Here is a 17,433-nt window from a genome sequence, read left to right as displayed (position 1 = left end):
AGGAAATCAGCAAGGCTATCAACATTGCAGGGTTTTACTTTTATTTGTTATATGTGCTGCAACAAGCTGATAGTTGAATGAGGTCAGTAGTTAAAACCTTAGCTGTTCTTTTGTGAACCAATAATAGTGACTTCTCTTTAATCATGAATTCTTTTATGGCTCCAGACTCAAATTTTGGAGGAATGTTTTCCTGAATGTAGAGCAAGATGTCTTTGGGTTGAATTATCTTGTTGCTCTTTTTTTTTAATCTCTTTGAATAGCAAGACATGAATTACTTCAAATTAGTTGACTACAATAAATCATCCTCTGCTGTATTTTTATGTAATGCTCGTGCATGTCAGGAAACTTCTTTTCATGTTCCTGTGTGTCACAGAAAGTTACTGGTTTTTGTTAGGCTTGGGGCCGTCAACTTACATGTTCTCATGATTATATTTACACTTTTAACATGCCTGTTAATTTTTTATCCAACTGTGTTAATGTTTTTGGGTGAAAAAGCATTCAGCTTTAATAGTATTTATATTGAGGGTATAGAAGTAATTTTTTTCCTCTATCCCATAATGATGACTTGTATCCATGTTTCATTAATGTGAATTGAAGTTATGTTTGAAAATTCATCCGTTTTTACTTACTGATTTATAAAAAGTAATAAAAATTTGTTATGTTCTCTTCAATATCTACAGGAATATCAGAGTAAACTAATCTATTTAGTTCCTGAAAAGCAGTTGTTAAGTGAAAGAATTAAAAATGCTCAACTTGAAAACACTCAGAGTAAGTGCCTGCACATGAATTCTCTTCTGTTTGCACTGCTGGCTTTTCATCATTTGTTAAAAAATTGAAGGATACAGAAGTGTTAATCGCACTTTCACTTTTATATCTTTTCAGTTAGTGCCATATTAGCATTGTTTCGTCTGCATTCCATTATTTCCTTCCTGCTCTAAACAAGGGGCAAACAGACACTTTTGTGAGAAAGCACAGATTTTGCTTGAAACTATTGATTTATACAGACTATACAGCCCACAGATATTATTACACCTTGTCTTTTTTGGTAGTGTAAGCTCAAGAGAGTTCATTTATGTAAAATCTACACTGGTCTTCACATCAAATCGCACTAGAAGTCCCTATCTAGAAGTTTGCTATGGATTAGTCTGATACTACAAAATACAACTTGTAATTTATTCTGTACGTATTACATGTGGTGCATGTGTGTCTCAGTTGGGGGTTGGAGCCATTTCTTCTTTGTGCTGTATGTGCGTAGGAAGGTAAATCAAGGAGTTTTGAGGGAAGAGTTTGGGAATGCGTGTATATTAGGAAAATAATAAAATAATTTGTGAAAACAGAAATCCTTGTAAAATGGTTTGTTTTTCTGTGTGCAGGTACAGGAATCAGTTCAGTGCACAAGAAGTCCCTAGAAAAGGAAGAATTATGCCAAAGACTTAAGGATCAACTGGATGCCCTTGAGAAAGAAACTGCTTCTAAACTTGCTGAGATGGATGCATTTAACAGCCAGCTTAAGGTACCTGCACTATCTAAATTCTTAGTCTTAGACCAGTAAGCAGTATCTTTATGTCTCTATCCAGTCATAAAGATTGGTGGCACTTCTACCAGGCGTCCAAAAAGCTTTCCCCAACTTCCAATGTCAAATAAGGTCTTGGAGTAAATAATGCAATAAACATGCACTTAAAACTGTTGCTAATATACTAAAATGTGAATCTCTTGCTAATTGTTGCTTTGCATGAATCAGCTTGCTCACTCTCAACTTTGGCCTTCTAGAACTCATTTTGATTTCGCATTGAAGTTTTTCAGGCTCTTGCAAATTCTGTTCTTACAGTGCTGAGGTTATATTGGCTCCTATTTTTGAATTGTGGATGGAACATTTCTCTTTTATTGAAAGAAGTACATGGTTTCCTAGTACATTGTACAAGATCTGGTAGCAGGCTTAAGTATTGTCCTAAAAGTAAGCACAGACCACTTATCTGTGTAGAAGTTAAGACATAACGACCACTGGCCCTGAAGGTGTTTTTGTTTCAGAGGCAGCTCTTGACTTGCCTAAAAATGCATGCAACTCTCAGGCAGGGTAGCGTGCATCCACTTAACTTTATTTACTAGCTTACTCTTAGTGGCACTGATGTGAACTTTATTCTTAAGTAATGGATTTATGCCGGGCCAGTGTGAGGGCTCTGCACTCTCCAATAAAAAGAGCCCAAAGAAAAATTTGTAGGCGTTTTAAGGAGTTTCTTTTATTTAAAAAAAATGGCTACATATAGCATGTATTTTTAGTTACTTGTTTATTGCATGGCTTGCTGTGTTCAGTGGCTGCATCCACAATTCAGTCTTCCCTAAAATATGTTTTTCAAAATACAGTACAGAGATTAATTGGCTCTTTATCTACCTTATCTTACAGTGTGAGAATATGGATGATTCTGTTCTTCAGTGCCTTTTGTCTCTGCTAAGCTGTCTCAACAACCTCTTCCTCTTACTTAAGGTTATTTTCTAATCTTTGGCTCTTTTGGTTTTTAATTATTTCGCAATTTTTCTCTGCTTACCCTTTCTGTTTGGTTGTACAACTTCTATTAAATTTTCCTAAAAGAAAATCAATAGGCTCTTTCTGCTAGCTTTTACATCCTTCTAAAGACTTAAAATTTTCTTACCTGCTTAGAAATCTAAACTGCAAAATACTGATAGCCATTTTATTTCTTAATAGACTATGTTCACAAATTTGGTTTATTCAGTTATTTTTTTCTTTTTAGTTAAGGTAACATCAACCAAAAAACCACTGTCTTAGATGGAAATAGTGTCTTCTCCCACTTTTCCATCTGTTGTTCTCTACCTGTGTCCATACATCTTAAGCTGTGACTCAGATATACAAATTCTCATCTAAGTTTTAAAAGTCTAGACATAACATCATTATACAGAATATGGTATATGATATGGCAAACATAACGCTATTAAACCTTCAGATTAACCCAGTACTAAAACCTACTTGCTGTTTTTCCTCAACACTGCTTTTGTCTGTTGGGGTCCGAAATCTGACTTCAAGAATAATTGAGAGGGGCGCGCAGACCAGAGTTACTTAACTGACCTTTCCATTTTGCATAAAGGTTATTCTGTCCTTAAATCAAAGGTGCAATGTTTTTTTTGATGCAGGTTGTTTCCACAGTGTTCCCCAATATCTATGCAAAATGAGAATTATCAGCTGAATATGTTTGCAGAAAAATTGTAGTCAATTGCTTGATTTAGTTTATTGCTACAGAGACTTTTGCTGACACAGAAACCTTGTTATCTTGCCCTTTTCATATAAATTGTACAATAGCTCTTAGGCAACGTGATTATTGGCAGAGGTGCATATTGTAGCGGGAACAGGTCATTCTTAATTGCTTTATTTGCATTTATGAGATCAGATATGAAAAGTCAGAGTATACCTGTTGCATTGCTTAGCGTGTATCAATGGGAATCCTAAGGAAAAAATAATGTAATGTCTTACAGGTGTTTTGTGACTTGGTGAAGTACAATCTAAAGTAATTCTATTACTGTTGGGTTTTTAATTCTGTACACATAATTATCCCAAAGATTCGTGCAGATTTTTCTGCTGTGAAAAAGTTGTTATCAGAGGGAGATGCAATAGGAATTAAAGGATGTGCTCAAAAGAAAAAGAGTAAAATTGTGATATTTACAAATACAGGAAAACTCCAGTCTGATTTAGTGTCTTTAGGCTGTGGCCTCCCACAGTGATAAGCCTGCTGGATATTTTTATAAGTTTTTTTTTTATTTAAATATGAGACTGATCATTCAGAAAGCATTGCAAAGGCGAGCACCCTACTGAAGGGGTGCATTCTCAGGTTTATGGTATTGTGTTGACTTTCGCTTGAAGTCTCCTTCCTTGTAGTTATTTAAAATATACTACCTTGCCTTCTGTGCCCTTAGATAATGTTGTGTTTGAACACTCAGTTTTATATCTTTCCTTCTCCTCTGTCGTAATAGCCATTTCCAGCAGGTGTATGGCTGGAAGGGCTCTTTGAAAGTCTAAGTTACATCAAAGGCTTTGCAAACCTGCCATCCTTTTATACTTCTGTTTATTTTACTTTCTTTGCAGTGACCTCCAAGGACTATTAATAACTTAATATTACTTTGTCCATTTGTATTAAAACTTGGTTCACAAAGCATTAAAATGCCTGGATGCTTTTCTCGAAAGACTGGCTTTGATGTACTTCATTGTGTTTCCTCCTTAGGACCTGAGAGAAAGTTACAGCACACAGCAGTTAGCCTTGGAGCAGCTCCACAGGATCAAGCAGGACAAAATAAAAGAAGTAGAAAAAAGAAGAGCTGAACTTGCACAGAAAAAGCGACTGGAAGATGAGGCTGCAAGGTACCATGTCTGAATGTATCAATGTTGCAGTTCTTAAAGCAAAATAATGCTGTGGTGACTTTTAAGATGCTGATTGTATTAAACGAGAGGTCTAATAAGTAAAAATCTATCCTATTGAGTTGCCTTAGAGGAAGCATATGGAGTACCACTATACAAGATGATTTGAATTTTCTCTTTCTGATCTGTTTTTGTCTTTTGTTTTAAAAAAGGTCAGATGCCATGGATAAATAAACCAAGTAGGCACTTTTGCTATTAAGATTTTTAGCTCCTTCAATAGATAATCCTCACACAATCTAAAATTCCTCATATATTCTGCCTTGTTTTGCTGGCCTCAAAACATCTGACCTATTTCCTTAAAAGCACTTCTGACTGAGCAGTTAACTAGTTTTTTGTCATGTATATCCAGACAGATTGATACTTAAGATAATAGGAAGGGCATTGACTATTTAATTCCTGTATTATTCTTGAAAGCCGGATGAGTGAGTAATTTCTGAGGTTTAGATTTGGTTCCTTTTTTAGGAGGACAATGAGAAAATTCAAATACGTCTTTGAGAGGATCATGCCTTCATGTATATGGTCTTGGTTTTGCTCAGTCCAGCCTTGCATGAAGCACTCAAACTTTTGCTGTCCTCAGCTCTTGGTTTTTTGTGATCTTGTTCCCAGCTAGTTTTGTTTTCTTTTGTTTCACTGATTAAGAAAACATGGTTTCTAGGGTCTGATTCTGGCTGTCTTAAGATGCCACTCTGCTTTTCCTCTCTTCCAACCTTCTGCTATCAGCTACCTAGTTTACCCTTAGCAGCCCTGTAGTGAAACAGTGCCAGGGAGAGGGCGGGTGGGTGCTCTCAGTGGCCAGTCCTCAGCTGTGGAATTGCTTTGGTGTGCTGGTTTTGACTGCTCTCCTCATTCAGAGGATTGCTGTGTTTTGTCTTTTTAATTTGAGAGAGATTTTCAGTGATTCATATTTGCTTTGACTGCTTGTGAAGCAGAGCTAGTGACCTCGTAGTGCGTGTGATTCAAGGTCTTAACTCATGACAGCGTATTTCTACAATAGCGTTGATGGTGTTTCGTAACATTTGTAACGGTCCCTTTAAGAAAACTGTATGCTGTGCGTACAGTGATATCCTGTTAATTTTTCTGTTGAATCTGTATGTTAGATTAACAGCATTATTGCACAGCTCCTACTAGATCCTGTCATGCTCTTGAAAACGCAATAAAATGGCCATCAAATGAGTGGACCCCCCCAGTTACTTGATGAAGCAGTCTTCTCTAGGCGTGGACCTCAACAATCTTTTCAGAAGGTGGCCCAAAGGGTTAGGTCCTGCTCTTTTCAGAAGGAAGGTCTTGGACAGCTAAAAATAAATGATTTTTAAATATGTAGAATTGGATAATAACTTTTTTGGAGAGATGCACAGGCTAGAATCAGGGCAGAGAATACAGTCAGATGTCCAGTTTCTGTCTGCTGAAGAGTGTGGCCATGGTGAGGATAAGCGTATTGAATAGATTACAACTGCTGAAGGCAAAAAGTTCAAGCAGCAAAAAGATCAGTATGCAAAGGGTATTTATATGTATGTACCGGAGTGAAATTTTGTTATTAATCTGTTTGGAAATCTTAGTTTCCAATCTTGGCTACTACTTTGGTGGACAGCTTAAAAAACACGTTTCTTCAATTAACAGTACACTTCTGCTTACCTATCCTGATGAGCAAGAAGTGCCCATGGAAGCACTGCACAAGTAACCACGTGGCAGTGTTTCTGTACCAAGAATTTAAATCCATTTGTTATTTGTATGTGAAATATACAGGCAATCATGTTTAGTCAAAGCATGGCCTCCCATCGAAGAGCTCACACCCGGAGAGGAAAGTGATCGATATCATGGACTGAGTTTTACTGACAAGTGCAGTCAATTACTCTATGATCATAATCTCATTCATTTTTGTATGAATGTTCTCCTACTTCTCTTTTACTCTTTTCTTTCAGGAAAGCAAAACGGGAGAAGGAGAACAGATGGCAGGAAAACATCCGAAGGGAAGAGGAAGAGAAAAAGAAGCGATTGGAGGAAGAACGCGTGCAGGAAAAAGTTCAAGAAAAGCTGAAAGCTGAAGAAGCCGTTGCTCTGATGAGAGAAAGGGAAAATAAACAACAGCTTCATGCAGATGAGGAAAAAAGCAGGCAAGCCACGATCTTTAGGGAGACAGAACAACAAAGGCAGAGGCAACTGGAAGAAGATAAAAGAAAGCAAGAACAAATAGCAAAAGAAGCTGAGGAGAGGCGTAAGCAGAATGAAGAAATAAAGAAGACAAAAGAAGTGACCAGCTCTCAAGAGGTGGAGAAACGTACTTCTAAATTAAGCGTAAATGAGAAATTTGCAGATCTGTTGAAACCAACAGAGGGTAAAAATCTTAAACCACCCTGGAAAAATGAAGGTAATCTTAGATTTTTGCTTTAATGGTTCTTATTTTCCTGAGAGTTGTTTCTTTCTTTAAATGTATTACTGTTAATGTGACACTATGGCAGGCTTATTGTCTAGAATACTACTTAAAAAAATCAAACTAGCAATGTTTCATGTCTTTAGTTTTTAATAATCCTATTAAGTTGGGTTACTTCTGTCAGTTTTCAGCACCTATAACTCTGATGACCAATATTCCAGTGATCGTGGTCAACAAATCCCAGATTCTGGAAACAGTAATATTTTAGCTTTTTCCTAAGGCCTGCACTTTCTGTCATTAAAGCAGAATGCTAATATGGAGGAGTTTTGTTCAGTAATGAGTGGATGGGTAGGTAACATTCAGTGATGCATTTTATTAACATTGAAATCTAGTTTATTTCTGCATTATATTGAATAGTCTTATTAAATAACAAAAAACTGAATGACTAGACCTAACTGTAGTTGCGTGACTTAAAAAAAATACTGGTTTAACAGTATTTTTGCTAAAGGCGCTTTTGATTAGTTCCATCCTTCGTTAGTTCTTTTCAGTTTTATTAGCCACTTCTAACACTGAGTTCACCAAGAACTAATTTAGAACAGTGCTGAAAGATATTTGCACGCTTCAGCTATACCTTGTAAAACATTCACTGTTAGCAACATCAGTCACAGACTTGGAGAACAGAGATACAAAGGAAATGGAAATGATATTTTGCTATTCTAGGTTTCTAAGAAAAATCTTCACACATGCTGTTGAATACTTATTGTTGCAACTGTGGTATCTTTTCAATTTGGAAAATTATAATTGCCTTAAGACTATATTAAAGCACTGGTTTAGCCAGGCAGTTTGACAAGGAAAGATGAGAAAGTAAAGGTTTAATTTTTTTCACTTCAGAAAGCAATGCGTTTTATTGCCTATGTCATATTTACTATGATTAGCATGTTAAACTCTTGTATGCATCCCATCGGCCTGCTGTAGCTGGATCTCTGAGTATTTGCATAGTGTCTGGGGCAAGAACTGTTCTCTTGTATGCATACCTGTTGCTTAGAATGATTGGGCTCCAACGAAGTGCATGTCTTTCAGCTGTATCAAAATGGTAACTAGTTTTCTTACCCTTTCAGGCAACGCTGTTAGTGTCTCAGAGTCTAGGAATCCAGTTGCCTTGGTAAATTACAGAGCTTTGTATCCATTTGAAGCAAGGAATCATGATGAAATGAGCTTTAATACTGGCGATATAATTCAGGTAAGATTGGCCATTCATGTTTGACTTGCAGAAATCACACACACGCACCCTCTTCCCCGGCCTTGACATACACGAGGTCTTAAGTGTCAAAAGCATTACATTAATAGATTTTGAGGCTAAGGCTTACTCAGAATTTAAATTGGATTGCTTTTTAAGAACAGCTGAAATTAGAATTAGTTCAGACAAAATCTTTGTTTGGATCTTACACATCCTATAGGTGTTGAGAATCTGTTTAAAATAACACAGTGAATGCTAAACAGACTTTCTAAAGTTAGTAGATCAGGAATGATACGGTGGTTGCAGTGCGTTGTACGTGTACAGGTTGGCCTCTAAGTGCCTGCTTGAAATATAAGCATAGTAAATAGAGGCATGAATTATTAATTAATAGAAATTAAATGAAAATAAAACAACTTATTTAACAAGTAGATGTGAATGGTTCTTCAGAATCTTAATATCATTTTCTAATGTCTTGTTGACATAGGCTGGTTAACCTCACAATAATATTATTAGCTGGTCCTTTATGAATGCTCCCTCAGGCAGATATCTGTAGTAGTTTATTCTGTGTCCGTTCTTTGTAGCACTTTTCTGGATTCAGCTGAATATGCTATCTATAATATTACAGCAGGACCATAAGATGGGAAATGTTTTTTGGCGTCTCAGTTGAAATCTGTGTCACTTCATGTGATTACGTCCCTTGACAGCATACAAGTGTTTGAAAGCATGTGCCTTCAGGTGGACTTGTGAAAACTGATTTACAGCCGTGGCAGTACAATTATTTATGTATCTAATACATGTATAGTTTCTCCTCATTTAGACTGTAAAGAATATAGGTAGGTGAAAAGGGAGAATTTACAAAGCAATGTGGTACAAAGTATTAAAACACTTAAGTATTAGCCTTCAGTTTGGCAGTGTTAAATCATTTATTTATATTTTCCTACCAATGAAGCATTGAAGAGGGAACAAGAGAAGCAGGTTTTGCTTTGGCTTCCTTCTCAGATATAATTAACTGTCATAACTACTGATTAACTCATTTTAGAAATAGACTAACAGCTGCCACTGCCTCCTCTTAAACCCCAAACCTCAACTAAGCTAACTAGGTGATAGTATTTTATGAGCTGCAAATTTTTAGCTAATTTTGACTAATTTGCAGCATAATGGAGGCTTCAGTATTGCTATGAACATTTAAGGATGCTCTATACTTAATTGTATAATAAATATCAGAATTTTTGGACGTGTTTTGGATGCAAATGACACTGTTAATTATATCTGTAAGCAAAACTACAGCAGTTGTTTCCGTGAGCTGATAAGTTTGCCAGCTGCTGCCTCTTGGCTCCACATTTGGCACAATACAACACAATGCACTGTAATTTTTGGCAAGCCAGAACGGCTCCAGGTATAGTACCTGATCCCTGGTGTGCATATTTGGAGCCTGTTTGAAGGAATATGTTGTGTTTGAGGCCTGTCTCTACCTGTGTCTAAAAACAGTGCAGTTGCATCATCGCCCTGTTTGTTGAACAGTGCAAAAACAGGTCCATTCTGAAAGGGAAGAGAATGAAAATGCTGCTTCTTGTATGTGTGCTGCTTGCACTGCTCAATTCGGAGTGCCAGCAGGTGCTGACATGCTGGATACCCTGTTTGTTTTATGCTGCCAATTGCATTTTCTTTGTGTTTATCCTCCTGTCCATAGGTTGATGAAAAAACTGTGGGAGAGCCTGGTTGGCTTTATGGGAGTTTTCAAGGACATTTTGGTTGGTTTCCATGCAATTATGTAGAAAAAGTACCAGAAGGAGAAAAATCTTTATCTCCTAAGAAGGCCTTACTTCCTCCTACAGTATCATTATCTACTACCTCAACTGCTTCAGAGTGAGTTTTTGTTGTGTTTCTGTTAAAACTGCTTTTCCTAAATTTAGCTAACACATAATATGCTGTATAGCTTAATTTGGTGTTTGTTTTTAAAATACAAATGCAGAAAACTTACTGAAGAACCTACCTGAAAGTCTTACCTTGGAAATTTAAGTATTTGACAAGTCTGCTTTGCATTGTATAGAATATCTGTTTTATGTATGTTAAAATAAAAAAGGTTATTCTATTTGAGGTACTTTTAAAATAAAAATTTTAATGTGTTAAATATGCCTGTATTCAATTTGCAGACCACTTTCATCAAGTAAATCTGCAGAAGAATCTGATTACCAAAACATACCTTTTTCTAGCCTGAACGTTAATACAGCATGGCAACAGAAATCAGCTTTTACTCGCACTGTATCCCCTGGATCTGTTTCACCCATTCATGGACAGGTATATTGTGTGAGAGTGGAGAACTTGCTGTATTTTAGATTCATGTTAATGAAACAGATTTAAAGAAAAAACAAAATACAACTTTTCTAATACTGGGTGCACTGAACAGGCTAGAGGATAAAGAAGCGAGTCTGAATGCTCCACTAGTGTGCACTGACATAATTCCATATCTTTCCAGGAACCACTGAGCAAGGAGACTCATGCAATATGTTTCATAATTCTAAAACCACTTTCACCTATAACTAGACACACCAGATGTTTGTAACAAATAAGAAACAGAGTTGAGAGATTGTTCTTCAATCAACGGCTTATATACATCTGTGTAAAAAAGTATAAATTATTCAGCCGTCAGTTAGGAATGAAGTTGTTTAATAATAATTAAGGATATATCCAATAAAGGATATATCAATGTTTGTTCATTTGTTTTTAACACATGCACCAGTTTGGGGTAGTGTGGCCAATCAACATCTCCACTTCTGTCTTAACAGGGGCAGCCTGTCGAGAACTTAAAAGCACAAGCACTTTGCTCTTGGACTGCAAAAAAAGAAAACCACTTGAATTTTTCAAAAAATGATATTATTACTGTCCTGGAGCAACAGGAAAACTGGTGGTTTGGGGAGGTACATGGAGGAAGGGGTTGGTTTCCAAAATCGTATGTCAAGCTCTTACCTGGGAGTGAAATCAAGAAAGAGGAGTAAGTGTGACTTCTGGTTTTGGTTTATTCAATAGCTTACAAAAAAAGGTGGTTTAGAGCACACAATTCTTGCAGTGCTTTAAAGTGCAGAACATAAATACCATTTACAATTTACACCATGCCATTTTAAGCTTCTATTATTTCATTCTGGCAAGCCAAGTAACGTTGGTCTCACTACTGTGTAAACAGACAGTCTTTCAAGGCTGAATGCTGTGAAAAATCAGTGGTGTTTGATTATTCATCAAGTGCCAGACTCTGTTGTAGTTCATTACTGAGTCAGCTCTCTTGCAGCGTACTTGTGTTCTGCCTCTGAAGGTGCCAATTTCGAAATGACCTACAAATATTTGTAATCTCTTAACTTGCATCTTGCAGAAGTAGTGTATTTTTCTGTGCTTGAAAAAATCATTATTCTAATGCTGCAAGGTAACTGTTCCTTACTGCTGGGATGACTGTACCATTGTGTGTGAATTGTTCTTTTCACTGGTTATGATAAAAGTTCTTAGAAATTCTCTAGAATGACAGAATTTAGACAATCTTTAATTTGTATTTATTTTGGGTAGCATAATTTGCAAATATATCCTCTCATCTTTCATCACGTTTCTTTTTTGAAGTGGTGTGCTCTTGGATGCATTCATATCTTAAATATCAGTAATACCTGTCACTGTTTGACAGTCAAGAAAGCCTTTGCAGTTAATTCAGAGGCAATACCAACTTGGAGATAAGCAAAGTCTGGAGATACTAGTCTCACCCTAATAAAGAGATTTGGTTTTGCTCAAACTTTTAGTTACACAAACCTTTTTTTCCTTCTACAGACCAGAAGCTATTTATGCAGCTGTGAACAAAAAGCCTAATACACAGCCTTACACAGCAGGAGAGGGTAAGACAGCATGAAATATGCTACTTAATGGTACAGTCTGTTTCTGCTTAATGGCATGTGAATAAGCTTAAATATATGAAGAGCTTCTGAGCAGGCCTTTTAATGCTTTTCCAGAAGAAACAGTACAAATGTTGAGCTACTGATATGAGAATTCTAAAACAGGAACTTAGTAAAACTTAAAACTAATTCAGGTGGAGCATAGGCCTGGCTTTGTTTTTAAGAGTTCTGCTCAAGCATCAACTTATTTCTGAAAACCTAAATATGTCTCATATCCATAAGCCAAGTTCTCTTCCTGCTTTTCTCTACTGTATTATGCTATGCTCTAGAGATGTGAGGAGGGATTTTCAGTCTTCTGAGGGTGGATCATTCTCTTTTAATCAGTAGGGAGTACAGAGAACAAATACTACTGGAGAAAAAATTTGTGGAAAGCATTTTCTAAGCCTTTTAATCTAGCATATCTCCATGCTTCCCCAATTACACATTAATTCCGCTTGAGTTTTTGAATTTTTGCTGTTAGTCAGATAAGAATGGTTTTAATCAGGTTTAGGTGTGTAATACACATTCTTGCTGTGAAACACAGAGGTAGGGTGGAATACTTAATGCAAGAGATGAGTTTTCAAGCCATGGTCTACAGGCCTGTGCTGATCCACAGGATGATCATAGGTTAGTAACCCCCTGTGCCAAATTCATCTATCTGTACACAGTTGTGTGCCTGTAATTCAGAGTTGTAAGCATGAGGCAAGCTGTGATTACCATCAGGCAAGTAGGTAGGTTGATTCACAAACTTGTGAAGACCTGATCTGTGTTATGAACACACTGATGAATGCTGGTATCAAAGATACCTTACTTGCATCCAGCATACTTTTCTCTTCCTATCTGAAACTATTGTCTCCTTCTTTATATGTGCTGTTTGCAGAGTATGTTGCACTCTATTCGTACTCAAGCTCTGAGCCTGGTGACTTGACTTTCACGGAAGGTGAGGAAATCCTAGTGACCCAGAAAGAAGGGGAATGGTGGACTGGGAGCATTGATGGCAGAACTGGAATCTTCCCCTCCAATTATGTCAGACCAAAGGATCAAGAAGTGAGTTCATGTTCTGAGAATTAATGCACAATACTTTCAAATGTATTGTATTCCTAGTATTGATATCTCTTAGATAGTAATTTTAAGCAGAGGTTAACGTGCTTGACAGAAGAGAAAAGCCTACGTAGCTTATGCCCTAGCCTCTGAGACAGAGTCACACTGTCTGTCTCTGTGCAGATGATATTTTATAAATTGGTTAGGATGGTATTTTGTTAAATACAGGCTCAAAATTATAATCTCCATGTGCTTTTCTGTCCACATGCTTATAGTTGGTGTAAACTCTGCTGGTTTTATTGCACATTAAAAGCTTATCGTTGTGTCTTTGTAGGCTTCTAGTAATGCTGGCAAAACTGGAACAGTAAATAAGAAACCCGGTAAGTATGTGATCACTTTTAATATTTGGGACTCTTTCTTAAGCAACTATGAGCATTTAGGTTCACAGCAGTGTTTTAACGGTGGCTAATGTTCTTGGCTGCAAGATACGTACCAGGATATTTCTGTGGATCTAGTTCTTGCTGTAATGATCATTGCATTTGTTATTTTTTTCATCTTTTTCAGAAATTGCTCAGGTTACTACAGCCTATGCTGCATCAGGAACTGAACAGCTTAGTCTTGCTCCAGGACAGCTAATACTTATTCTGAAGAAAAATTCTAGTGGATGGTGGCAAGGAGAGTTGCAGGTAGCTATTAAAGGAGAAAAATTTGCAACTTCATGAATGGCAATGACATGATCTTAGGTTCAATTTGAGAAAACAACTAAGTATAGTGTTTCAAAAGCTGGATAGAAAGTTATTTTCATTTTGTATAAACCATGTTTTGGGAGAAAAAGTTTTTAATTAAACCTTGGGTTGCTGGTTTTTTGGGGTTTTTTTGGTTGGTTTTTTTTGTTGTCACAGGAGAAGGTAAAACAATGAACATGTGCATGGGAGGGAGAAGATTGGTATTGACAGTTAATAAATTGGTTAGGATTTAATTAGTAAAAAATAAAATTGTAAAATTATTCTGTTGAAAGAATAGGAATTCTTGGATGTTGGAGTTGGAAGCTAGTTTCCTGTGAAGGTTGCTGTTTCCTCTTTTCTCTTTCCCTCACCTAGTGATGAATTTAAAGTCCCAAGGATTAAGGGTGCTTTTACATGACATTCTTCTTAAACTTCAGTTTTTGCAGCCCTGTGGATTTTGTCTACAATAGCCTTCATCTTTGCAACCAATGCAGAAAATTAAATCATGATTTTATAGTGTCTCTTTGTTACCCTTTAGCTTAATCTGCAGCGTTAGCCCGAGTTTAAACATGTTGCTTCCGATACTGAATGTTGTTTCCAATATTGGGATTGAACAGCATAATAGAAAGTTCTGTCTTCTTAATATCACTTAACTGGCCTTTCCCAAGGTATTCTACAGCCACACACGCGGTTTTGAGTGAATACTCTAACAGGGCTGATCTAACTGTTCAGCATCTGTTCTTAAAGCTAGCCTGCTTTACAGATACAGGACGAGAGATCACAGCGAGCCAGTTGAGAAATTGCTGCACTGAGTTTCTGTGAATTAACGACAGTGGAAAATTTATTCATAGTATGTGCAAAAAAAATAAATACAGAAAACAATGAAAAGTTTGTATTTTATAAAAAGTAGATCAGTGCTGGTTCAGGAAGAAGCCTCAAAGAATAATATAAAAAGTGCAGGAAGAGAAACTAAGATACATAATTGTCAATTCTTGCTACTTTGAATTCCTTTTTTTGTTGTAGTAGAGCTCACTCTGCAGTTCCAGGTTTCTATTATCTTCTAAAATGTTGACTTTTACATCCTGACTTTTTATGTACTCTGAAGTATATTTGATTCTTCAGTATGTGCAGAGATCATCTTTACCTGTGGGACTGAAAAAGCAAAGATTAAAAAATGAGGAAAATCTTTTTGAACTCTCACACGCTGTACTAGGTAGGAAGTGATACCAAATACTTAGGTACTTACCTCTGTTCTGGGTATCGTGTTGGAGACTCCTGATACGGTGTGTAAGAATGTTCATGGAGTGAAGTTTCAGCCTTACAATTAAAGTGTACACTGAAATCATTAGCTGCGCTTGAAAATTTTGGATGAACTCATTTGCCAGAACATATTATGATGCAGCTTTATTTGAACAGGGTTGTTTTATCCTTTAGCCAGATATTTTTTCCTTTTGAGTTCTGTTTAGTATTTAGTTGGCGTTTGGAAGGCTTTTTGTCTCTTGTTGGTAAAACTGTGTGACACGTTTGTTGCTTTTTTTCCAGTCTATAGCCTATTTGGTTTCCTAATTGTGTCATAACCATTTTAAACATTCACAGGCAAGAGGGAAAAAGAGACAGAAAGGATGGTTCCCTGCCAGCCATGTGAAATTACTGGGTCTGAGCAGTGAGAGAACCACATCTGCTGCTCCCTCAGGTAAAAAAAAAAAAAAAAGCTTTACGTTTTATTTACAGTATTTTATGTGACTGTTTCAATTGTTCAGATACTAGTCTGAATTGCATAACTAGCTTAATACTCTGTTTAATGGCCTGTGGTGGGTTGGCCCTGGCTGGGCACCAAAGCTGCTCTGTCCCTGCCCCCTCAGCCGGGCCGGGGCAGAAACAGCGACGGGCCGGTGGGGCGGGAGCGGGGCAGGGGGCGATCGCTCCGCAGCTGCTGTCACGGGCAAAACAGGCTCCGCGGGGGGAATCAGTTTAATTTATTGCCGGTCAGAGCAGAGCCGGGCAGCGAGAAATAAACCCGAAGCTCGAGGCGCCGCCCCGGGCCCTCCCCCCGCGGCCCCTCCGCGCTCCCCGGCCGCGGCGCAGGGCGGGCCCGGGCGGGGTCGGTCCCTCACACGGTCCCCGCCGCTCCTGCCCCTCCGGGGGCGGCTGCTCACACCCTGCCCTGCCCCGGCCCGGGGCCCTGCCGGGCCGCAGTTCCCCACGCCCGGCCCCGCCGTGGGTCCCCCCGCGGGGCGCAGCCCCTCAGGCCCGGCCGGCCCCGGCGCGGGTCCCCGCGGGGGCATCGGCCCTGCCGCAGCCCGCCCAGCCCGGGCTCCTCTCCCCGCGGGGCCACGGGCCCTGCCCGGAGCTGCTCCAGCGCGGCCCCCGCGGGTCACAGCCTCCCTCGGGCACCCCCTGCCCCGGCTGCGGGGGGGGGAGCTGCCCCCCGGGGCTCCGGGGTGCCCGCAGCGGGCTGCCGGGGAATCTGCTCCGCCACCGGGAGCTCCTCCCGCCCTGGCCTGGGGGCTGCAGCGTTCTTGCTCTCGCATGTTCTCGCTCCTCTCTCTTCTGACTGCTCCTGGTGGTGCCCAGGGGTTTGGCTGTTCCCAGCCCTCCCTGGGAAACTCCATGTTTCCAAATGCTAGCAAAAAGCTTACAGAAACCTAGCAATCATTGACAAACACCTTGGAATGGCATGCACTGCTCCTTGTGAGGAGGGAAACTAAGCAGCAAATTTTCATTAGGTTTGAATGGCTGGGTACAAATGAGAGTATTTCATAGAAAAGGAGCTTTTTTCATTCTGCATGCTTAAATTGAGCTGTTCTCCACAGCTACGATTTGCTTATACAACAGCTTCCTGGGTGTTACTGGACAGAACTTCCCTTTGACTAAACTGGCAGTTCGTGATTAGCTAATGCACATTTCCTCTTCCTTTGCCATGTTTTTCTCACAAGAATCAGCTGTAGATAATCAAGCTCGCTTTCCTTTCTGAGCCAGTAGGAGATAGAAGCATACTTGATTATATTTTAAAGTGTTTAGAAGGTCAGTAGATACTATGCTAACTGAATCCATTTGCTATGGAAGTGCATAGTTAGATGAAGTGGAAATAAAGATTACTGCCTGGCCCAATTGGGGGAGGGGGGACAGTAAAAGAAAAGGGAGGACAGTTCCATGTCAAGATAAGATCATGTAGCATTTTTCTTATGTAACATGTTGTTTTTTTCCTATGGTTATGTAAAACACTGAAAAACCAATCTTAATACTTGTGTAACACACAGTTCTGCTATTTTTGTTTTTTCTTCAGTGTGTCAAGTGATAGCGATGTATGATTACATGGCAAACAATGAAGATGAGCTCAGTTTCTCCAAAGGGCAGCTCATTAATGTACTGAGCAAAGATGATGCTGACTGGTGGCAAGGAGAAATCAGTGGTGTGACAGGTCTCTTCCCCTCAAACTATGTGAAGATGACCACGGATTCTGATCCAAGTCAGCAGTGTAAGCATCTTCTATTTTTTATTAATTTTGTTACTTTATTTATTCTTCTGCTTTGTGTGTGGAATTTGGAATTCCAGACATCCCCTAAATTTATTGGCACTTTAAATACTCTTTCTCTAAGTACTATACTATAGTACTAAGTACTTTAAATATTTTTCCATTTAATCTACAACCAGTACAATACCAACCAACCAGTGTATGATAGCGAGTGTGCTAGGATGAGCTAAAAACATTAGATTTGGTAGGTGTTCCCCTTCCA

The 17,433-nt window shown here is 38.6% G+C and overlaps 1 protein-coding gene across 3 annotated transcripts in view; it reads left to right on the top strand.

Annotated features, from left to right (window-relative positions):
• The window catches only part of ITSN2 (intersectin 2), an 87,422-nt gene that overhangs the window by 46,089 nt on the left and 23,900 nt on the right, over positions 1-17,433 (top strand). For all 3 annotated transcript variants that reach the window (XM_040597849.1, XM_040597850.1, XM_040597851.1), the window contains exons 15-28: positions 681-768; positions 1,374-1,513; positions 4,227-4,363; positions 6,340-6,785; positions 7,907-8,028; positions 9,716-9,891; positions 10,179-10,323; positions 10,812-11,017; positions 11,830-11,894; positions 12,811-12,977; positions 13,306-13,351; positions 13,536-13,657; positions 15,293-15,389; positions 16,983-17,174. In XM_040597849.1, the coding sequence (XP_040453783.1) occupies positions 681-768; positions 1,374-1,513; positions 4,227-4,363; positions 6,340-6,785; positions 7,907-8,028; positions 9,716-9,891; positions 10,179-10,323; positions 10,812-11,017; positions 11,830-11,894; positions 12,811-12,977; positions 13,306-13,351; positions 13,536-13,657; positions 15,293-15,389; positions 16,983-17,174 (2,149 nt within the window). The remainder of the gene's footprint in view (positions 1-680; positions 769-1,373; positions 1,514-4,226; positions 4,364-6,339; positions 6,786-7,906; positions 8,029-9,715; positions 9,892-10,178; positions 10,324-10,811; positions 11,018-11,829; positions 11,895-12,810; positions 12,978-13,305; positions 13,352-13,535; positions 13,658-15,292; positions 15,390-16,982; positions 17,175-17,433) is intronic.

Source organism: Falco naumanni, chromosome 6 (genome assembly GCF_017639655.2).
Source record: "Falco naumanni isolate bFalNau1 chromosome 6, bFalNau1.pat, whole genome shotgun sequence".
NCBI lineage: Eukaryota > Metazoa > Chordata > Aves > Falconiformes > Falconidae > Falco > Falco naumanni.
This window is presented reverse-complemented; position numbering and strand designations above follow the sequence as displayed.